Genomic DNA, 23,567 nt, shown 5'->3' on the forward strand with positions numbered 1-23,567 from the left:
GTTATATAAAATCCTGTATATAAATCTGTCGCTTACTTGATAAACGCCTCCATGATGCATTTGCAAACCTCGACTCTAACACTTTCTTTTTGGAACATGTCCAGAAATGGCAGGAATTTCTCCTAAAACCAAGATATACAAGATTTAACATGACATTTTATAATGAAGAAAAAAGAACTCTACTGTCCAAGCAGAATAATAATAGAGGAGATAAGAGAACGTACCACAGAGAAGAGGACGGAGAAGTCATGGAAATGTGCAATGACTTTGGTAATGATAGACTGGAGCTGGAAAACAAAATTGACAAACAATTCAGCCAGGTACGAGGAGAGTCAGCGTCATAACTACCAGGAGGTTGTCAGTCAGTAAGTAGGGAACCTGAATGATGGCAGCACCAAACATCCCTGGCAATAAGGCTGCAGTAGAGATTGCCCCTAATTTCCAAGCCCAGATATTACCTGTGGATAGGCTTCTTCAAACGCCCGATCTGGAGTCATGTGTTTGATGACATCAGCCAGGATAGTGTTCACCTCTCTCTTCTGCAAAGACAAAAGGTATATAAAAAAAGTGTCAATGTCAAGTGCCAGGAGCAAAATATTGAAGGTGTCCCACCATAACCATGTCTGACTGGCGGAGGTCTGACCATTTGTCTATAACAAAAATCTATTTTGCATATGTCCATAAAGTGTAATTCTTAAGGAGTCACTGTCGTTAATTTTTTTTTTTTTTTTTGCAGAAATCAATAGTCCAGGCGATTTGTAATTTGTAAGAAACTTTGTAATTGGGTTTATTAACCAAATATGCCATTATCTGCATGTAAAAAGCCTTTTCCCAGGTCCCCCCCCTCCTCTCCTTTCTGTCATCAACTGCTCAGAATCAGGAAATCTCGACTGTTTTTTCATCAGTCGGATCTGTCTAGTCTATGAAGGGGGGGGGGGGGAAGGATTGAGATTAGCGGGCAGCTGAACACAGCAGGGGAGCTATTCAGAGCCATAATTAGAGGTCAGAGAGGTCCATTGTGACTGTCAGAGGAGAGAGCCCACAATGTGAATGTAAATTAACTCTTTGTTGTCCTGTTTTGCTGCTTTTACTTTCTCTCTCCATAGGAAAACCAAGAAGACAGGGGGGAGAGCTTCAAACTGCTTTTTCATGATAAAAATTCTTTTTTCAGCTAATAAACCCAATTACAAAGTTTCTTAAAATCGCCTGGACTATTGATTTCTGCAATAAAGGTTTCTTCCTAGCACGTGCCATCAGTTTACGATTGTCAGGTGTTTGTCCTATGGCACATGCACCAATCTATTTTAGATATTAGTAGAGTAATCGACGCACCCCTCCAAATAAACAGTAAAGGACTCAGCTGGGTGCAAGCAAAGCCATTACTAGAATATGCAGAACACTAAACATTTGAGTATTCTGCATACTGAAGTGAACTGTAACCCCCTTTATAAGCACTGCAGCCTCTTTGCAATATTTTGCAAAGTGTTGCCCTGCCACTCTGGGTCTTGCCACAAATCGTGGTAAATCCACTATACCAGCTACAGTTATTACATGCAGATTTTGCAGTCTCAGGATTGGAACAGGGATTTCAGATGTCGAACCAAGGCAAATTACATCATGAAAACATTTTCCAGCAAGATGGGGAATAACCCTTTTAACTTGGGCCAGTACCCCCACAGCACTGATATATAATAGCATAGCTCATAGAAACACTCACCGTGAAATGTCTACAAGTGTATTCAACCCACACTTCTGCACAGTTAATGTAATCCTGCAAATAAAAAAATTATACTTGTAACAGAAAAGCACATCATACCTTCACAATGCATGAAGAGGAATTCTCAATACCAATACCACAGAAAATGTAGCCAAGCTCTCTGCTATGGGGCCATGGGTGTAAATAACAGAAAGGAAAGCGAGATCTGGCTGGTCCGTTCTTTTTGCTATTAAGGGGGTCACAATCTGTGCAGACTGTGGATGTTTTTATGGTCAGAAAACACTGATCTGGAAGGATTTTCCTAAACGTAAAAACTGAGGAGAAAATAGCCTTCTGGTGAGTGACGTCAGTCATGCACCGCAGCCGCTTGTGGACAGAGGTATTAAGGCTGCTTCTGGACAGAAGAATGATTGACAGGGCCCAGAGCCAATGGCTCCCAGCTCTGTCAAACATTTAACTGTATGCACTACTGCATGCGCTTCATAAAATCTGGATTCTATGGGGCATCTGTGACGAAATTCCAGACAATTATAGGACATGTCCTATAATTTTCAGGCATATTTTCTGGCACAGACACCCTTCAGAAAAAATCCTGAAGGGTGTCTGTGCCCAAAAGAACACTTGGTGAAATCCAGATAGGTTTTCCTGATGTGTGAAGGAAGCTGTACTGAAAGTGTGTTCTCAGCAAACAATAGGGTAAGAGACTGGCCCATCGGTCATGGAAAGGGAGTAGAGAGGCAGACAACAGGTCCTTTTGTCCATCTATTCATAAAATGTATCAATAATAATAACAAAACCTTGGTACTGAGTCCCCAATAAGTAAAAGGGCAGGAAATGAAAGTTTATTACCCTCAGACACCCAGATCTATTGTTAGACATTCCCCTAAATCAGGGTATGAGCACTACTCATGTAATAAGGAATAACAAGCTATGTGCATGGGGCGGACCACCCACAAGGCTCAAACTCATATATTGTGCAGTGTAGAAATGAGATACCTGAGGGACTTTCAACTTAGTGATCACTTTCCACGCTTCATTTAGAATCTGGAGTCTGTCATTCTCGGGAGGGTCAGCTAACGCCAAGTTCAGTCCCAAGGAGCGAAAAAGTAGATGCTGGAAAACAGAAACTGAGTTCATTACTTATTAATCCAGGATTAGGTCCGGCGGGATCATGTGAATTACAGATAGCTTCAAGGCACAAAAACATTACATATTATATTACATATGCCTCAAGATGAAAATGTACAGAAAAAAAAGAAGGGGATTGGAAAAGATTGGAATTCTTTTTTTTCTCTACATGTGTATTTTGGGTTGTTATAATATTGTTTTCATGGTGCCAGCCCATGTGTTGCATACAAGACTAAAATGCCCTTAAAGGGGAACTATCAGCAGGTTATACGAATCAAGCCTGCCGTGATGTCCCTTTTGTCCATGGGGCGAAGGTTTCTTACCTCCTTCCTCAGCGACGTTTCAGTGTTGTTTGTAGTTATATCCTTATCCTAATTCGAGCGGTTTGGAGTACTTGGGGGGGGGGGGGGAGGGGGGTTGGGGACTACCACACTTGGGGTAAGGAAAAGTTCCCCCTATCTACAGCTCATCGCTCAGCAATGTTTAGGAGACCCAGTGGCCAGACCCCCATTGTATTGCTAGCTATCCCCTATTCTAGAGAATAGGGATAGAGAACAACGTTGGAATGTGGAAAAACCTCTATGTTGATAAATTTCTAAACTGAGCTTTATCAGGACTAGAACTTTTTTTTATTTTTTATAACATAGCGCTTAAAATCTCCTGAAAATTCTGTCTATCTGCAGCCACCCTCTCCCACCATCCTCCACCACTGCCATTCCAACACTCGCTCAGTCACTGCACCTGGACCTGTCTCTGCCAGTAACTGAATGAGGACAGGGACCCAGTGAGTGTTGGGACAGCAGCGCTAGGGGTTCACTTCATGAAAAACACTTTATTTTAGTTTTTTGCTTTTTATTTTTTAAACCCAGCTTGACTTATTAAAATAAATTCCATAAAAACTCCAGGTCATCAACTCCAGGTCATGAACACTATAAGAGGAGCCAGAACAGGATATTGAATTTACGTAGTTAAAAACAACAACAACAAAATTTCAAAAATAGCGGAAGAGGTCTTCAAAATAAAAAATGATGGCAGAAATATAATTACTGGAATAAATTGTTCTGTAATATATTTGGAGAGTATGACCTGAAGCAATACATTGAAAAAACGTCAGCGAGGAGCGCAGAACTTGTGGAGTTAACGGAATCTGCAATATGTTGGCACTAAGAAACGTCTGAGCTCATTCCACTAAATATTTGGCCGATCTAAAAATCTGCAGTGATGTGAGTCATAAGTGAATCTACCTTGGGGAAGCCGGCCTCGTCACATTCCTTAATCATTCCAATGAAGTCCATTGATCTGGCAGCAATAAACTCCGCTCTGAAGGCCGACATCACCGAATTTAGCAGAAGAGCGCTGAGGAGGAGGAGGAGGAGGAGGAGGAGGAGGAGGAGGAGGAGGAGAAGGAGAAGGAAAACAGAATTTGAGCCTCTCATCCACATAAATTAAGGAGATAAAAAACATAAATAGGCATAGATCTACTGTCAAAAAACCTTTTACATTGGGAAGAATAAAATAGCACAAATTTGGACTATAAAATGAACAATTCTTTGATTTTGCTTCTACGCATCCTGAAGCCATAACATTTGACTTTTTTTCTTTTTGTAGCTGTATGAGGCTTTGTTCTTTGCAGCACGAAATCTGTTTTGTGTAGATAAACCTTAATGTATATAAACAATATCAGTGTATTTCACATTAAAGGGGTTATCCAGACTTAGAGAAACATGGCTGCTTTCTTGCAGAAGTGACACCTCTCCTCTCCTCAGTTTGGTTGTGGGTTTTACAGCTCATTTTTATTGAAATGAATGGAGCTGAACTGTAATACTACACACAACCTGAGGACAAGTGCAGCACCATTTCTGCAAAAAAATTAAAAGAATGCCAAAAAAAAAATATTCTGCTGCAGCCTATGTTACTGTTTTTTAGCATATACCCATGCTGGGTTTTCCATGCAGCCTATTACCTCTGTCATTAGACAGCCACACTGCAACATGTTACACAGGGTGATCAAAAAAAAAAAAATGTAAATTTTTCAGCATGTCATAAGAAAGTGATTAGCGAACATATGATATTCTGCTTGTTTGTCGGATAATCGCCGGCCATATTACATAGGCAGGCAGAATAATCACATATAATGGGGCCCTGGAGACTCAGCCCTGAGTTCTCGTGCTTGCAAACATTTGAATTCCAAATTATGGGGGAGTTGAAGCCATCTGACAAGGTAAAACCCATTATTAGTTATTGGACTGTCCTGTGAGAAATACGCAGAAAAAGAAGGTGAACTTTGTCACTTACTTGTTTCCTAGCTTCTTGCACCGCTCCATCATTTCAGTCAGTAGAGACTGTCAAATGATTGACAAGGATATTACTCAAAGCTCCATAAGCATTTATATAACTATTACAAGGCAGATGGTGAAAATATGGTCCTGGCTCATTCTTATTGGATGTTTATTGATTTAAAGTGTACCTGTCACTTTAAAGGAGTACGCTTGCGAAAATTTAATCTAGTACCAAAAAGTTATACAGATTTATCAGCTGCTGTATGTCCTGCAGGAAGTGGTGTATTCTTTCCAGTCTGACACAGTGCTCTCTGCTGCCACCTCTGTCTGTGACAGGAGCTGTCCAGATCAGCATAAGATTTCTATGAGGATTTTCTACTGCTCTGGACAGTCTCTATAACATGTCAAAAGTTTTTTTCATAGCAACAGTGCCCTTTAAACTGGAAACAATAACAGTACGTGGTAAAATATAGAAGCATTAGTATGGAGAACACAATTATGTCATATTGTTAAAGGGTCATTCCCATCTCAGACATGTATGGTACATCAACACCTTTGGAACCTGCACCTATATCTAGAAGAGGGCCCGTCTAACCCAGTCCCATCAGAATGCAGCCATGACTGTTTGGAATAGGATTACCCCTGTAAGCTTTCTGGAAGAACTGAGAAAAGTGTTCTCCCATTTACTGACTAAGGCTACGTTCACACAGAGCAAAAGGAGCGGATTACGCAAGGAAATATTTCCGCCTGAAATCAACTGACGCTGAATTCCGAGCAGAATATAAGCAGAATGCAAGCAGAATCCCTGCGTATTCTGCTAGGAAAGTGTTCAGCTCGTAATCAGCTCTTGACAAATTCAGCGCGGAATACTCGAGGAATCCGCGCTGAATCCGCATGCATTCAGCGCTGAAATTCAGCGAGTATTTGGTGAGTAAACTAGACTATACCAGAACATATACTAGAATCCTCCTCCCCCCCCTTTTCCCCATTTCCGCGCTGATTCAGCGAGTAATTTCCGCTTGTATTACGCTTGTATTCCGCGCTTAATCCGCGCTGAATCCGCGCTGAAACAGAAAATCAGAGCCCCATTGATTTGTATAGGCTTCCGCTAGCGGAAGAATGAACATGTTCATTCTTCTGGCGGAAAGCGGATTAGTTCAGTGCGGAAATTCCACTGTGTGAACTGCAGAGCAGAATTTCCATTCAACACAATGGAAATTAGCTCTGCACCTATTTTAACGGCTGAAATTTCAGCGCTGATTCAGCGCAGAAATTCAGCTGCTTTTGCTCAGTGGGAACGAGCCCTAAGTCATGGAAATTAAACATTATCTGGCACTTACGTCTGGAGCGCGATAGGCAATGCAGCGCAACATCCAGTCTATGGCAGGAGAATACAGGGTGAGGTAGATGGGAATCTCCACAGCTTGTACCGCCAGCTGGTTCTGGACTGTGTCACTGTGGATCTGAACACATTACTACAATATTACTCTGAGCTCCAACTTCATGGTGACATAAAACATAAAAGGAGAAGTCCGGGCACTGACCTTTTTTTTTTAAAACAGCTCCAGTGCTAAGGTCTGCTGTCCTCCTCTCTGGTCCCCAGCCACTTCTAGTGGGGACGTGGGATGTGACGTGTCGGCCTGTTGGGGACCTGGGAACCCGCTACAGCCTCTGACTGGCTGAGCGGGCCCGACACATCCCTAGTCCCCACTCAGACCCAGAAGTGGCCGGGGACTGGAGCGGAGGACAATGGACCCCAGCGCTGAAGCTGAGGAGGTAAGTGCATGTTGTTATGTTCACCCAACGGCTATATTGAAAAAGTCAGTGCCCGGACTTCTCCTTTAATACCAATTCTATTTTTTTCAAATTACTATCAAATTTGCAAAATATTGACTAAGAAGCAATATTTCTTACCTGCTTAAAGGTGAGCAAGAAATCAAAAAAGTTCTGGTTGAGATTCTCCTTGATGTGAGGAGCTACTTCCATACCAACCTATAACACACCAGAACATGGCACCTGTAAGGGTCTCCGATAATGATGTATTCATTGCTGTATAAATATATTACTGGCTATCCTTACCCTGCAGAGGTAAGCGCGAGCATAGACAGACACCAGGGGATCTCCAATGCCTTTTATCATGGAGGTCAGCCGGGGAAGAGACTCCGATATCCCACTGTAATAGACACATTACAAACCTTTACCTAATATCTGCATATTAATACAGAGAACAGCTATGTGCCTTCTCTTGAGTCTTTTGTAAGCCATACAACACTATAATATATACAAAATGGTGGCTGCACAGCTTGGTTAGTCTTAAAGGGAAATTACGGTGAAAATCTTTTTCTTTAAAAGTTATAAGTTTGTAATTTACTTCTATTTAAAAATCTCCAATCTTCCAGTACTTATCAGCTGCTGTACAGAAACATCCTACACCCGACCGCGATGAACTAACAAACTTACGTTTTAGAGAGGAATTTGTTGCATTTTAGTATGGCCGCCTCCACATAGCTGGATAAGAGATAGGTTAAGGATATTACATGGATTATTGTAATACAATTATATACAATGACATTTGCAGCGCAGGCTCCCTATGACAGATATCTGATGGCCCTATCCCTATCTGACTGCTGTAGCAGCCTGCACCATCTGTCATTATAAGCAGAAGCTGCTGGGCCTATAATCAGCTGTATTAGATGTGGTTCTACATACAATTAAAGGGGTTAAAAGTTATCCCTGCATGCTCAAACATTGCTTCATTGTCTATGGGACTTCGGCACTTGTAAATGTAACAATCAGTGATGTTCAAAATTCCCTTCTAGAATGTTCAGTGAGGGTCCCAGTGGCCAGACCCCCACAATCTGCTATTTATTTTGGGATAACTGTGTGGGTGGAGGAGCAGGACTCACTTTTTTAAGCTTTTACACTCAAAAACACTGAATCACAAGATAGAAAGCGCTGCAATTAGGTAGGCGTGGCTTGAGCATGGCTGTGTGAGGACGTGCTAGCTCTTAGCTCCGGGCACAGCTCCTCATTACCAGGACTTTACCTCTATCTAACTTTGCCCCGTTATGCCCACCGGCTCTCGGAAGACCCCCTCGACACCCGTGGCGTCACCCCAGGAGTTCCTGGCCCGCTTTGCCCGCTCGGAGAGGCTTACTCAGTCTGCGGTCCGGCAGCACAGCAAGATGGCCGCTGCACCTGTGACCAGAAGCACGACACTGAAGACGGCCCCTGCTTTTCCTGAGCTAAGCCAGACACTGCCGGAGATACTGCGGACCCCCGGTGAGTCGGATCTGACCTCCATGGGTCTCTCTACCAGAGACTCATGCCCCTCGCTAACCCCGGCGCAACTCCTGACTGAAGTCCGGTCCCTCCTGCAGGCCCTCCCGACCCGCAATGACCTCACGATGCAACTGGCCCGTATAGAGGAGAGGCATGCGGAGGATATGGCGGACCTCAAATCCATCATGACAGCGGTCGCTGCCGCTGTAACGGGGCTGGAGACCCGTCACACCGCTCTGGACCAGGCGGTACATGAGCTGACCCCCCGCGTGGACGCACAGGAAGCTGCTCTGCGAGACCTGTCTTTACACGTGGATGATCTGGAAAACCGGGGGCGCCGCAACAATGTGAAGATAAGGGGCCTCTCGGAGGAGATTGGCCAGGATCGCCTGGTTGGGGCGGTGAGGTATATCTTTAACAAGTACCTGGGGGACCCTGAGGACACTTACATAGAGCTTGATCGCACGCACAGAGTGGCGGGCCCACGTTCACAAGACAGGAATCGTCCCAGGGACGTCCTCTGCCGCGTGCATTACTTCCAACAGAAGGAGGCACTGCTCCAACGTGCCTGGGAACTGGGCCCCCTGACCTTTGAAGGGGCTGAAGTCACCCTCCTGCCTGATCTCTCCAGACGCACTCTGGCCATGCGCCGGCTACTGAAGCCTCTTCTGGACATTATCCGGGAATCGGGAGCCTCCTACAGATGGGGCTACCCGTTCCATCTCATCATAAAGTCTGGAACAACTACCTACATCCTGCGCACGCCTGCAGATTTACCCGGCGCGCTACAGCTGCTAGATCACGGTGACCTGAGACTGCCTGACTGGACCTTGCCGACTCTCCCACCTCCCGCCTTGGGGCTGCAACCGGGAGGCCGCTCACCTCGCTCAGAGACACGGAGATCTCCGCGCCGACGAAATTCCCGCTCCCCTCGCCCGAGGGTCCTCCATTCTCCGGTTCGTCAGCCGGCGGCAACTCGCAGGGATCAAACACGTGAGAACCCCTCCATCTAAACGCCCCTGCTCCACCTGAGGACCTTGCTGAGAGGCTAAGCGAGACACCCCTGCACCTCCGGCTACACACACCACCCTGCTCTGACGCCAGGGCGAAGATGCCGCAATGTGCCTACCTTCATGACTGCCGTGCCACCTGGGCAGTTCCTAGCCCTTTTCCCTAGCCCTCAACTGGACTCCCCTATCCCCGCCTTCCCCTCATCCCTGCTCCTCCCCCTCCCTCTCCTCTTCCTCCTCCCCCCTCCCCCTTCCTACTCCCCCCCCCTCCCCCCCTCCTCCTCCCCCCCCCTTTAACGCGCAGGGCCTGAACATACCGGAGAAGCGTTCCTCCTTACTGCGCCTCCTATGGGCCAAACGTGCCTCAGTGGCATTTATACAGGAGACTCATTTCCAAAAAGGTCAAATTCAGACCCTGTCGGATCGTAACTTCTCGGACGCCTTTCATAGTTGCTCCCCGAATTCTAAAACAAAAGGGGTATCTATCTTGATTGCCCGCTCTGCCCCGTGGGAACTAGTTGGCCAGGTGTCGGACTCGGAGGGTCGGTTCCTCTTTGTGAAAGGCAGGATGGCTGGCACTCTGTGCACCTTTGGCACGGTTTACCTCCCTAATTCGGGACAAGTGGACTTTCTGGAGCGATGCTTTGCAGAAGTTGACGATTTCCTAGAGGGGGTGGTTATCCTCGGGGGCGATTTCAACATGGCCCTTGATCCCCTTCTGGATTCTTCCTCGGGACGTTCCTCCCTCTCCTTCTCTTCTCTTCGGCGCACCAAGCAAACCCTTCACTCACACCAACTGATGGATGTGTGGAGGCTCCTCCACCCACATGACAGAGACTACACCTTTTTCTCTAACCCGCATAATCTTTACCCACGTCTCGACTACTTTTTTCTTTCACACACCCACCTTGACCTTGTCACTGCCGCCTCTATTGACCCCATCTCCTTCTCTGACCATGCGCTGATCTCCCTCTCTCTCTCGTTTACCTCTCCTCAACCACGGACGTGGCGCTGGCGCCTCAACGACACCCTGCTTAGGGACCCGGGGGTCCTTGCCGAAATACGATCGGACCTGACCAACTACTTTGCCACCAATGTCACCACGGATGCCTCTCCCCTGATTGTCTGGGAAGCCCATAAATGCTTTATTCGCGGAACGTTCATTAAATTGGCCTCGCGTCTCAAGAAGGAACGGTCTGCCAAGATCCTCGCTCTGATCTCTAAAATTGCGATTCTGGACAAACAGCACAAAAGGACGCTTGCGGTAGCCACGGGGGCGGAATTGGCAGCCCTTCGGGGCTCACTGCGGGATCTTACCTTCTCAAATGCCAAGGCCGCTCTAGCTCGCTGTCGCCGTCACTACTTTGAATTCGGCAACAAACCAGGCAAGACCTTAGCCCGGGCCTTACGGTCGCAAAGAACACGATCCTTTATCCCTCATGTCTCTTCAGCATCCGGCTCTAAACTATCACTAACCTCTCAAATAGCCGACGCCTTTCGCTCTTATTACGTGACTTTATATGGCCTAGCTTCGGTTAGCAACCCACCTAGCTCTGGTTCACTCCCCTCCTCCATTTCCGCATATCTTCGCGACTCGGGCCTTCCTCCCCTGCCAGAAGAGAGCGTCTCCTCTATTGAGTCCCCCATCACTGCCACGGAATGGGAATGGGCGATCAAATCCACTCCTTCGGGTAAAGCCCCTGGCCCTGACGGGTTTACCCTGCCCTACTACAAAGTCTTTGGCCCCCTTCTGAAGGAACATTTCCTTTCTGCATACAACGCCGTCTCCACTGGTTCCTCACTCCCTCCAGACTCCCTACGAGCTCATATCTCGGTGATCCCCAAAGAGGGGAAGGACCCCTCCCACTGCCAAAACTACCGCCCCATCTCCCTCCTAAATTTAGATCTAAAGTTTTTCTCTAAAATCTTGGCAGCCCGCCTGACACCACTTCTTCAACCCGTTATACACCCGGATCAGGTAGGCTTCATGCCTATGAGGGAAGCACGGGATAACACTACTCGAGCCCTAAATCTCATTCACCATGCCCGATCCTCCGTCCTGCCGTCCATGCTCTTATCTACGGACGCGGAGAAGGCCTTTGACCGAGTCAGTTGGCCCTTCTTATTTGCCACTCTCCAGCATATCGGTCTCGGTCCCCATATGTTGGCGTGGATAAGCTCGTTATACTCCCATCCCTCAGCCCAGGTCTCGGTCAACGGCCTTCTCTCTGCCACGTTCTCTATCTCTAACGGCACACGGCAGGGCTGCCCCCTGTCCCCCCTCATCTTCATCTTGACTCTGGAACCCTTCCTTAGACATGTCAGGAACAATGTCAATATCTCTGGGGTGAGTGTGGGACGAGTGGAACATAAGGTAGCGGCGTATGCAGATGATCTCCTTTTCTTTCTATCCTGTCCCTCTGTGTCCCTCCCTAATCTTCTCTCGGAACTCTCGCGGTACCAATCTCTCTCCAACTACAAGATCAACCTGCAAAAATCCGAGGCGCTCAATCTCTCCCTCCCTTCCTCCACAGTGGCTGCCCTGGAGGCCGCCTTCCCTTTTCGGTGGTCGCGCTCTTCCCTAACATACCTAGGGGTCCAACTGACGCCTTCCGCCTCCGATATCTTTAAAACGAACTTCCTTCCCATGCTGAAACGCATTGAATTAGACTTGCTGCGGTGGCACAAGGGCACTTTCTCCTGGTTTGGGCGCTGCTCTATCTTTAAAATGAACATCTTGCCTCGCTTGCTGTACCTCTTCCAGGCCCTCCCGGTGGCAGTGCCCCTGTCTTACTTCAGGCAACTCTCCATGATCCTCACTAGGTTTATCTGGGCGCATAAGCAACCCCGATTGGCAAAGGAGGTCCTGTATCGCCCTAAATCGAGAGGAGGTTTGGGGCTTCCTAACCTTTACCACTACTATGTCGCTGCCCACCTCTCGCGAGTGGTGGATTGGCATCGTCACATCCAGACGAAACTCTGGGTAGGCCTTGAAATGGCGTTGTCCCCCCTTTCTTTACTGGCGGCCCCGTGGCTACCAGACGCCAGTCGTAGACTTGCCCAACACCCCACTATTGCTCCGACGCTAAAGATATGTCAAAAACACCTCTCCTCTGGTTTCTTAGCTCCACACCCCTCCCCTCTATTGCCGGTCCTGGGCAATCCCTCCTTCCCGCCCGGTATGGAAGATCCAGTGTTTCGCACATGGTCCCGTGCGGGCAACTTCCGGGCTTCTCTCTTCCTCTCAGGCTCGAATTGGCTGTCCCTGTCCTCGCTTAACGGTCTTGTGGACCCTACACCATTTGGGTTCTGGCGGGCGCTTCAACTACACCACTTCCTTCATTCCCTTCCTAACCCCTCTTGCTTCGCGCGGTCGCCTACTCAGTTTGAATCTCTCTGTCTGGACTCTGGCCCTCTTCGCCACACTCTCTCCCTTATATATGCCATGTTGGGTTCGCCTCCAGAACAGCCCCCACCGCCCTTTCTCAGCAATTGGGAAGAGGATCTCAACATTACGCTCTCTGCAGCGCAGGTGGAACGCATCTTCACGTGCACACACTCTACTTCCATTGCATCTCGCCTTCAAGAGGCCGGATACAAACTGCTTTCCCGTTGGTATCGTGTACCTACCCGACTCCATCGGATTTTTCCAGAGGTCTCCCCACTCTGCTGGAGGAACTGCGGTGGGGAAGGGTCCCTTCTCCATACCTTTTGGAGCTGTCCTAAGCTGGTACCTTTTTGGAGGGAAGTATGGCGCATTTCCTCTACTTTCACTGACTATCAGCTTCCTTTCTCCCCATCACTTTTCCTCCTGCATCTGTCGGAGATCCCTCTGAAGTCTTACCGCCGCTCTGTCCTCCGTCACCTGGTCAACGCTGCCCGTGCCTGTATCCCGCTGCTGTGGCGTCAACTCGAACCCCCGAGTATCTCCATGTGGCTCCGTAAAGTAGAAGAGGTCAAACGCATGGAGGACCTCACTGCGCAATTACAGGGATGCAATTCTCGCTTTTTCCGGACGTGGTTCCACTGGGAACAATTTGCCGAATCAGCTGAATTTCGGTCCCTCTTGAGTCAGTGAGAAATGGTCCCCTCCACTCCCCCCTCTTCCTCGTGTTTTCCCTATCCCTCCTTCTCTTAGCTTCTCGGTCCCCTCTTCTCTGCACTCCCCCCCTCCCTCCCCTTTTTTTTTTTTTTTTTCTTCTTCTTCGATTGCTGTTTGAGCGATAGCTCACTCCCTAATTGGCTTATGTTATGCCCGCCCACCCACCCACCGGGAGCTGCGGATCGCCTTGGTGTTTGCTTAGTTTGAGTTTTATTTCTGACTACTGCTGTACTCATGGCTATATCCTGTTGATATGATTATGTGTCAGTGCACCTATGAGTGCAACATGTTGCTGTATATTTTTTTGTTATATAAATTGGAAAAAGAATAAAATGGAGAATTTAAAAAAAAGAAAGCGCTGCAATTTTTCCTGCTGATGACCTGATGTCAGTATAGCACAGCCTACATGACTGCAGAATGGCATCTCTAATATACTAGCATTATAGCATGGGCCAATATACAACGCTTTCTTTTTCTAATCAAGGATACAATCTCGGCACAAGTTCCCGGATGGACGCAATCTTGAAAAACCAATTCAAACAAGTCTCCTTGGCTGTATCATTGACATGTTCCGGGGTAAAATTAGCTGCAAATATTTTTAAGGAAAACATAATAAGAAATGTTTCAGATCTTGTGAAAACAAAATAAATGCACTAATAAAAAAAGCAACAAAAAAACAAAAACAAACACATAATAATATGTACAACTGCACAACATTTACTCCATGAGTTCTTGTTAGCTTATCAGACAGAAAGAGTTGCAGAAAGCTGCTATACAGTCCATGTCTGGAGCAGCCCCCTGCACCTGAAAAATCTAGGCTGACCACTGAGATAAATGTGCAGGGGTTACAGAACGGAGCACACCACATGTGCATGGCCAGGGCTCCATTCACTGTCTATGGCAACCAAACGATTTTTGAGTGCTGAACTTGGAAATACCACTTTACGACTTTACGAACATTATGGAAAATACATTTTGCAAAGTTAAAAAACGACAAAAACAATAAAAATATATATAAAATAATAAAATTACCAGGCAAAGGTGTCTTATCCGCACACATGGAGAGTATACGCTCATAGACCAGTTTTCCTGTAAAACAAATTATAAACATAATTTTCTAATGTAGAAAGGGTCTTCATTATTGTACTGAACAGTGCTTGTCGTCATACATGCTCAGTCCCACACAGGCAGTATAGAGATTGTTGCTATTGTGCAATCTACCTATAAGAATCAGTGCACTTAAAGCAGATTTTTCACATATTACATGAACATTCTGCTCAGTATTACATAAGCTACCACTGCCAAGATGAGTCCGTCTTGGAGGTGCTGGTCAGGGCGTTCAGTGGGGAACCCAAAGATGACACAGGAGGATCCTGGAGAGCTTGGTGAGGTAAGATTAGGATGTTAATTATTTTCTATGCAATGCAGCCCCTGCACTATAGCAAAAGTTTTGAATGGCCGGAGTACCCCTAAATAGGAGTTCTAACTATTGGAAATGATGGCATATTGCTGGAATATACCATAGCTTCATGGTTTTCCCCAGAGCATGCCTTTAAGGCAAAATAAAACTTGCCCCTGCAATCAAAAATCTCTTCATCATCCTCATATAACAAGAACACAAGTCATTGTATACAAAGCATGTGTGACACTTACCAAAAGTGTCCAGGATATCAGTGATTAACACAAACTTGCTTGGGTAAAACTTGATGACTGTGGTGTCAGAAAGGAGCTTGGAACACTGAAAAAGAAGGCGGACATTTCAGATATTTTAAGATTAAACTATATATATATATATTTATATACAGATAGATAGAGAAAGAAAGAAAGAGAAAGAGAGAGAGAGAAACTAAGGATTGCAGATTAGCACTGTATGGCTCCAGGCTCAATGTGGGGTGCACAGCCTCGTGGTCCCAGACCCCGGTCCAAGCCTCAACAAACAATAGGAAGAGACGGCACTCCAGAATAAACTGAATAAAAATTTTTTTTTTGTTTATTCACCCAATGTGCAACGTTTCAATCTTCTCAGTGAGATCTTTATCAAGTGAAAACAAAAAAGAGGAGGTAAAACACAAAGACCAGCGCTTTCACTGGAAAAAGCCACTTGCTTCAATGGATTAACTGAATAAAAAACACAAAATTTTGTATCAAGCAACTTGATCTCAGAAGATTAAAAAGTTGCACATTGGGTGAATAAACATTGGCAGCTCAACCAATCATTTAATGCAACCAAACCACTAATGGTGGCCGCTGGCAGTCATCATCTTAGCTGTACAAATGACTTTCTACTGGTGAAATTGATAAAGATACGAAGGGCAGTATTAGACATCATGTCAAGTATTAGCAAAGCTTCTTTCCTGGGCTGATTTCTCCCACTACAAAATCCTTTCCCTCCTGTGCCGACAGACCCTGCTGAGGAAAGTGCATTGCAGTTTTGTAATTTTCCATGGGTGCCCATTCTCTTTACATGTGTACACATGTGAGCCAATGAGATCGCTCCCTGCCTTGAGTTGTGCTAGCCGCCCTATCCACAGCTTGCGTGATCTGCCCTCCCTGCCAACTAGGATGCTTTTACAATACTCCAACCGCAGTGTGCTGTAAGTCAGAAGCATACTCCATAACATCACAAATAGTAGGAATTATTATAAGATTGTTAAGTTGATTATTTAAGCATATGGAATCAAAAGTGCATGGAGGAACCCCCACCTCACAGACACACACACACACACAAAAAAGCGCCACCTTCCTCTGGAGAACTGAGTATGATCTTGTACTACATGCGCGCCATCACTCCAGCTCCCCATAGTAGTAACAGCTGGAGGCCAAATACAATGGGCTTATGATGGTGCTACCTCTTTAAAACAACTTGGCAAGTTCTCTCCCCAAAAATAACATGCATGTCCCAATAGAGATAGTAGTAGTTCTCCATTAAAAACTGAGGCACTGTGTCCAATGAAAAACCTTAGGGGGTTGCATGACCTTTATCTTTACCCCCGCTTCGGGAAGAATATGTATAACTTCAGAGAATAGGTTTATCAATCAATACAATGAAATATGTCGTGAGAATAATCCATACAATAAGCAGAGACCTGTATCACGATTTTCAGAGCTTTGACTTTCTGATCAGAGGCCCAGGCGTCCTTTAGGGACTGGTTGAGCTCCTCGATCCGGCTGATGTAATCTTGTTGTGTCAGATTCAAGAGTTCTTTCTGTGACCCCTGGAAATAGAAGAATACAGATGTTTAATGTCTATCCTACATACGCAGTCACCACCCAACCTCAGCTTACATAGAGCAGCCTAAGTAAGGAAGATCATTGTCACTCCACATGCATCAGCTCCGCTCTACTATAACAATGTGACAATCAGACTTCAGCATGCTGGACCTGCGCTCATCTCTAACCCACACCTAGCAGACTGACACAATCAAAGACTTAGAAGCTATCCTGCCATGAACACTATGCTTTTTATAAAGTATATTATATGCCAAGAAAACTAAAGAAAACAGCTTCTTACTTCCTCCAGATCATCGAGTTCCTCGAGCCGTGTTCTCACTTTCTCTGACACTGCAGAACCTGGGGTCGTAGATTTGCCTGAATCAGGAACAGATTACAGTGAGTAAAGGCGGCAGTACAGAAATACATACTCAGCCCATGTTCACACAACGTATATTTTTGTAAAAGTACGGCCGTTGTTGCAGATTGCACAACGGCCATGATTAATACGAAAATATACGTTACCTTGCCATCTATGGAATCCTGGCCGGAGCGTATACAAATAGCATACACTCCGACTGGGATCTAGCGGCGCCGCAAACAACTGACATGTCAGTTTTCTGCGGCCGCTATTCATTGAATAGCGGCCGCAGAAAACCCTGTCAGAGCACACAGTGGAGCATGTGGCTCCGGCAGTGCGCAGTGCAGCGCTAAAGATCATCCGGCCAGGATGATCTTGAATGAGATCAGCCAGTTCACGGAACGGCAGTCTTATTCAGCGTCTGAACATAGCCTCATACTGTATACATATACTAGTGTCACATATGTAATATACCTATATACTCAAAACTCTTATAAAGAAGAAGATTTAGTAACCTTCTACTCTGTAAAAGGAATCTAACAGCAGATTAGAAGACTCTACCTTGGTGATATGTCCCCATAGCGCTCGGGGGAAAGTTATTTTCTTACCACCATCCTCAGCTCTATTTTTGTTAGAAGTTACCTTTAATTAATATGTCAATTTGTAGCCCCACCCCCAGTGCACCAAAACACCTAATTTACATACTAGACAGAAGAGTTAACTAAAACGACACCGAGGATGAAGGTAAGAAAATGACCCTCCTCCTCAGTGTCCTGTGCCCTATATAACAGTAAAGTAAAGTCTTCTCATCTGCTGTTAGTTTTCCTTTAAATAGCAGAAGGTTGGTAAATGTTATTCACAAGTGAAGTTTTGAGTACATAAGTATATCACATATGTGACACAAATGACGCTTGTGCATGTATACAGAATGGGAACATAGCAGGTTAGAGTCTTCTAAACTGTTATTGGTTTCCCTTTAAAGTAGAGATGTGACAACCCTTTAAGGAAAAAAAAGCCACATTAGAAGCTTCTAGGCTCGGATGCAACCTACAGTATAAGACTATGCCTCCAAGCCAGTTCATGCACTGTCACATGCCACTGCACACAATGGTTTCTTGTAGGATCTCTGGACACTTCACAATACAGTGGTCAGAGGTTTCCAGACTGTGTTTTTTCCTAACATGAACATAAGTTATTAATGCAGCTTTTTGCTTTATTTTTTTTAGATTTTTTGCTTGTTTGTTTTAGGCAATAAATAATTAAACCTACCTTTGTCTGAGCCCATGAAGAGATTCTGCAACAGAATGACAAACACTGTATTACATTCATAAGAATACCCTAACACGACCTATTACTTGACATTAGATTTTTACAAGACACTAAACAAAATGAGGCCAAAATAAAAAACAATTCTCTATAGTAAGCCCGCAAACCTACTTACAATGGAAAGCTTCTCAGTCGTCGTGTATCTGGCCAGGATCTCACCACGTTTACTTGACCATGGTTCAAAGTCACTCCCTATGTATTCCTCCTTGTCACGCTTCTTTCTGTTAACATCCTGCAAAAAATGCAGAAATACCTATGTTTTTTTTCTCCTAGTTTCTTTAAAATAATAATAGTAATTTCGGATGTTACTATGACCCCCACTAGCTTGGCTGTCATGGACTTTACCGTGGTGGCTGCAACAGACTCAGCTGTGGCTGCAAACAGAGACAAGGGATCTGTTCCATCCAGGACACTGCTCAGCGGGTCCGCCACCGAATTAGAGGAACATGACGAAGAGCTGGAGGACGTGCTCTCTTTTCTTCCCAGTTTTTTAGATTTAGATTCCGTCACCTTTAAAAGTAAAAAGCCGGACAAGTTCACAAATTCATTTCATGACTAAAGGGTTAATTTTTTTTTATAAGTCCCTCTACAAAAAAAGGATATGGGAAATATACTTTGTTTTATTACATTTAGTTAAACAAAAGCCATAATACTTCTGTAATAGCGCTACAAGAATCAACTTACATAAAACCCTATTCCACACAATATAGTGTTATTAATGATTTGGGCATAATACTCACCAAAGGCAATGAGAGAGCAGATAAAGATAGTACACTGACACCATCTGGTGGCCGAAATGAAAACTGCAGCTACATGGAAATTATTGCATAATGCTCCAAAAATGAGATACAGTTAATATTGTAATCTGCCTCTGAATATATAACTTTAAAGGGAATACGTCATCTGTAATTCACGTTCCATACTGCTGACACTGTTAGATAGCTGTTAGGTCAAGGAGATATATATATATATATATATATATATATATATATATATATATTTGTCTGTATTTTCCCAAGTCTCTGAGATGCTGAGGGCTTTAACATCTCTTCATTCCCCCTTCCATCCCTAACTTAGCTTGGTACTCTGCTTTCAACTGACTGTCAATCAAGTAAGGATAAGGAATGGAGAGGGGCAAGGAGGCTTTCCGGATTGCAGTGTTTTGGGGCTTGGGCACATCTTTCTGACACTGTGCACTGGAGAATAGATATAGGATATAGAAGCACAGATGGATATATAGAAGCCAGGGTCAGACTGGGTCCTGGGAACAAAATACAGTCCTGGGATCAGAGAGCACAGGGCCCACTTGCTGTCTGGTTTATGTTAAACTTGTTTAAACAGTTTATTTTTTTGTTGTTGTGTTTTTTACACTTCTTTTAAGGGGTAATAGACTGATGAGCTATGCACAGGATAAGTCACCAGTCACTGATCAGCTCTTGTTCACTTAAATGGGAGCTGAGCTGCGGATACAGGATGCTTCTATAGATGAGCGGGGCTTGAGCATGTGCAATAGCTCGGCATTTGAATTCTGGTGGCTGAAGAAGTTGGATGCAGCCCTAGGGGTCCTACCCTGCAGCCTATGGCTGTATCCCTGTGTTCAAGGACCCTCGGGTTGCATCCAACTTCATCAGCCACCAGAACTCAAATGCCAGGTGATCACACTTGAGCATGCTGGAGCCACTCTCATCTCTGGTCGCTGCCTCTACATAGGGACAAACTGCTTCCAGCCCCATTCACTGTGTAGTGTGGACAGGGCTGAACAGCTGATATATTAGAACCCTACTGATCAGAGACTGATTAACTACCCTGTAGACAGGTCAGTCTTTTTTTTTTGGCAGGAAAAAATACTGAGCATGCCCCTCCCCCATAGACGGCTTATAGATAGCAAATAGACACCCACAATATACCATACCTACAGCATTTTGAAAGAACACTCAACAATCTATTACAAAATGTGATAGCATATCACTGGGTAATATATATGCCTTTACACAGGGCCCTTCCTACCATGATGTTACTAGGCTGCTAGTAAGTGGCTGTTATCTGTATGTTAGTATGTTATCTGGCTGGTTTTGGAAAAGAAAGGGGATCCTATTGACCTAAAAAAAAAAAAAAAAGTAGGGCCCCCCTCTTTTCCATAACCAGCCAGGTAGAAATCAAACAGCAGCAGCCTGCTAATAAAAAGTAGTAAAAAAAAATTCTGAAACAACCCTCACAGTGCTAAGGGATAAGGGCGCCATACTGTCACTATGGGTAAAGCATAGACTTAGGCTGCTTATTTGGGTGACACAACTGGTTGTTAATAAAGCTAGTTCAGTAAAAACCTAAAAAAAAAAAGTCATTATCCAATCACACAATGTTATGATTTGAACTGGCTGGTGACCCTGGCAACCAACTGCCACGATCATTGGAGTAAACAAGTCTTGTGGTGTCTTGTGGTTGCTGAGGGGCAATTTTCCTGTAACAGACGCCTAATGGACGGCACAGCTCCCTGGGACATCCCAGAGAGTCTACTGGTAAGTATTACTGGTACAGACCGCACACAGGACAGTGGAGAGGGACATTGATCATGGGGGAAACTGGGCTGGGAAGGGCGATGTGAGGGTCCGCCTTAGGGGGCTGGGGCGGGCCTGGGAAGGGCGCGGGGGGGGGGGGGGGGCAGCGTTAGGGGGCTGGGGTGGGCCTGGGCTGGGAAGGGCGTCGGGAGGGTCCGTGTAAGGGGGCTGGGGCGGGCCTGGGCAGGGTGCCGGGAGGGTCCACGTTAGGGGGCTGAGGTGGGCCTGGGCAGGGCGCCAGGAGGGTCCGCATTAGGGGGCTGGGGCAGGCTTGGGCTTGCAAGGGCACCGGGAGGGTTGGCGTTAGGGGGCTGGGGCGTGCCCGGGATGGGCAGGGCGCCGGGAGGGTCTGCGTTAGAGGGCTGGGGGGGAAGGGCACCGGGAGGGTCCGCGTTAGGGGGCTGGAGCGGGCCTGGGCTGGGTAGGGCGCTGGGAGGGTCCCCGTTAGGGGGCTGCGGCAGGCCTGGGCTGGGAAGAGCAGCGGGAGGGTCCGGGTTAGGAGGCTGGAAAGGGCACTGGGAGAGTCCCCGTTAGGGGGTTGGGGCGGGCCTGGGCTGGGAAGGGGCGCCGGGAGGGTCCGCGTTAGGGGGCTGGGAAGGGCATGGGGGGGGGGTCTGTGTTAGGGGGCTGGCCTGGGCTAGGAAGGGCGCCGTGAGGGTCCGCGTTAGGGGGTTGGGACGGGCCTAGGCTGAAAAGGGTGCTGGGAAGGGCTCAGAGATTTAAGGAGGGTTTTAGTGAAGGAAAGGTAAATTGGGATGGGTAATTGGGTTAGAGTGGAGGGGCTCCCTCATGGTGCCTTCACCTTGACGTGGTGAGGGAGCTTGTGTGCCTTGGTGATCCAATGAGCTAAGCTGGTGGGAGTAATACTCCTGGTGGGGTCACCCGTGCCAGACAGGTCAACGGGGAGAGGCCAGACTAAGCAAGGCACCCAGAAGAAAGGGCTGGGATTTAAATACAATGGGCATATACTATTAACAATACATCTAGCACTCTCACTACATATATCAGTCAGCAGGACCCACCACACACATTGCTATTCTCACCTGCTTTTGTTGTTGACTGATGAACCTTGTAATAGGCAAGCAGGAGCTGGCGGGACCCCAGCACCTAAGATTCCTGTCCACCACTAAGCTCCGCCTCCATTCCTGCTAAGCCTCACTCCCTTCCCTTTCTATTGAAGGAGAAGTTCAGCAAATATTTTTATTAAAGGACACCTGTCACCCCCCATGCCGGGGTGACAGGCTCCCAACCCCCTGTTAGATCCCCCTATACTCACGTGATCCCGCCGGGTCCCGCTTCCTGAGCCGGTCGGGACATGAAGCCCGGCGCGCGCGCTGACAGCAGAGTCAGATGCCCATAGAGAATGAATGGGGAGTCCGATGTTCCGTCATTCTCTATGGGCATCGGACTCATCTCTCAGCACGCGCGCCGGGCTTCGGGCGCTGATATATCCGTGACCCGACCGGCTCAGGAAGCGGGACCCGGCGGGATCACGTGAGTATAGGGGGATCTAACAGGGGGTCGGGAGTCTGTCACCCCGGCACGGGGGGTGACAGGTCCTCTTTAAAGTACAGTAATACCTCGGTTTTCGAACGCTTTGGAACTCGAACTGCTTGGTATTCGAACGAAAATTTACCCAGAAGTAGTGTTTGGAATTCGAACTTTGCTCGGTTTTCAAACGTTTCGAACTGCCTTCTGGAACCAATTAAGTTTGAGAACTGAGGTACCACTGTATTGTATTGCCTCTCAAAAGTAATACAAATCCCCAATATACACCTATTACAGGAAATGCTTATAAAGTGTTTTTCCCTGCACTTACTACTGCATCAAGGCTTTACTTCCTGGATAACATAGTGATGTCACTTCCTGGATAAAATGGTGATGTCACGACCTGACTCCCAGAGCTGTGCGGGCTGTGGCTGCTTGAGAGGATGATGGCAGGGGGATGCTCAGTGTCCCTCCAGCGCCCTGTGTCCCTCAGTGTCCCCCTGCCATCATCCTCTCCAGCAGCCACAGCCCGCACAGCTCTGGGAGTCGGGTCGTGACATCACCATGTTATCCAGGAAGTGAAGCCTTGATGTAGTAGTAAGTGCAGGGAAAAAAGCACTTTATAAGCATTTCCCGTAATAAGTGTATATTGGTGACTTGTATAACTTTTGAGAGGCAAAAGAGCTGTCTAAACTATACAGCTTTTTTAACCAATGACTTACTAAGTTGTGCAGGGAGGGTGCGGTGCTGAGGAGAAGCCAGACTTCAAGCTGTTATGGCCTACTTAGCAAACCAGCCCATATGGCATGTGCCCGAATTGCCAGATGGGTAGTCCAGCCCTGATAAAAATTAACGCGTCATGTTGTAAAAATATATTTTGGAAATTTGAATAAAAACAAGTTTAAAAGGAAAACTTATGTGTCTTGGTTATTTGGAACGTGAACTGCGGCTGACCAAAACTAATCTAACCTGCTGATATCCCCCAATAGTGCATGGGGCGCTGAGGACGGAGTTAAGTTTCTTATAGAGATCAACGAACCGGGTTCGGGTTCGAGTCGATCCGAACCCGATCGTTCGGCATTTGATTAGCGGGGGCTGCTGAACTTGGA

The 23,567-nt window shown here is 46.4% G+C and overlaps 1 protein-coding gene across 2 annotated transcripts in view; it reads right to left on the minus strand.

The window, feature by feature from the left end:
• The window catches only part of VPS35L (VPS35 endosomal protein sorting factor like), a 48,480-nt gene that overhangs the window by 22,306 nt on the left and 2,607 nt on the right, over positions 1 to 23,567 (minus strand). For both annotated transcript variants that reach the window (XM_069981973.1, XM_069981974.1), the window contains exons 3-21: positions 18,761 to 18,925; positions 18,531 to 18,647; positions 18,359 to 18,383; positions 17,030 to 17,106; positions 16,605 to 16,733; positions 15,172 to 15,256; positions 14,551 to 14,607; positions 14,008 to 14,104; positions 7,585 to 7,632; positions 7,204 to 7,297; positions 7,039 to 7,116; positions 6,465 to 6,587; positions 5,141 to 5,187; positions 4,090 to 4,201; positions 2,714 to 2,830; positions 1,718 to 1,771; positions 459 to 539; positions 225 to 287; positions 37 to 122 (exon numbers count right to left, since the gene is read on the minus strand). In XM_069981973.1, the coding sequence (XP_069838074.1) occupies positions 37 to 122; positions 225 to 287; positions 459 to 539; positions 1,718 to 1,771; positions 2,714 to 2,830; positions 4,090 to 4,201; positions 5,141 to 5,187; positions 6,465 to 6,587; positions 7,039 to 7,116; positions 7,204 to 7,297; positions 7,585 to 7,632; positions 14,008 to 14,104; positions 14,551 to 14,607; positions 15,172 to 15,256; positions 16,605 to 16,733; positions 17,030 to 17,106; positions 18,359 to 18,383; positions 18,531 to 18,647; positions 18,761 to 18,925 (1,655 nt within the window). The remainder of the gene's footprint in view (positions 1 to 36; positions 123 to 224; positions 288 to 458; positions 540 to 1,717; positions 1,772 to 2,713; positions 2,831 to 4,089; positions 4,202 to 5,140; positions 5,188 to 6,464; positions 6,588 to 7,038; positions 7,117 to 7,203; positions 7,298 to 7,584; positions 7,633 to 14,007; positions 14,105 to 14,550; positions 14,608 to 15,171; positions 15,257 to 16,604; positions 16,734 to 17,029; positions 17,107 to 18,358; positions 18,384 to 18,530; positions 18,648 to 18,760; positions 18,926 to 23,567) is intronic.

Source organism: Dendropsophus ebraccatus, chromosome 9 (genome assembly GCF_027789765.1).
Source record: "Dendropsophus ebraccatus isolate aDenEbr1 chromosome 9, aDenEbr1.pat, whole genome shotgun sequence".
NCBI classification, from domain to species: domain Eukaryota; kingdom Metazoa; phylum Chordata; class Amphibia; order Anura; family Hylidae; genus Dendropsophus; species Dendropsophus ebraccatus.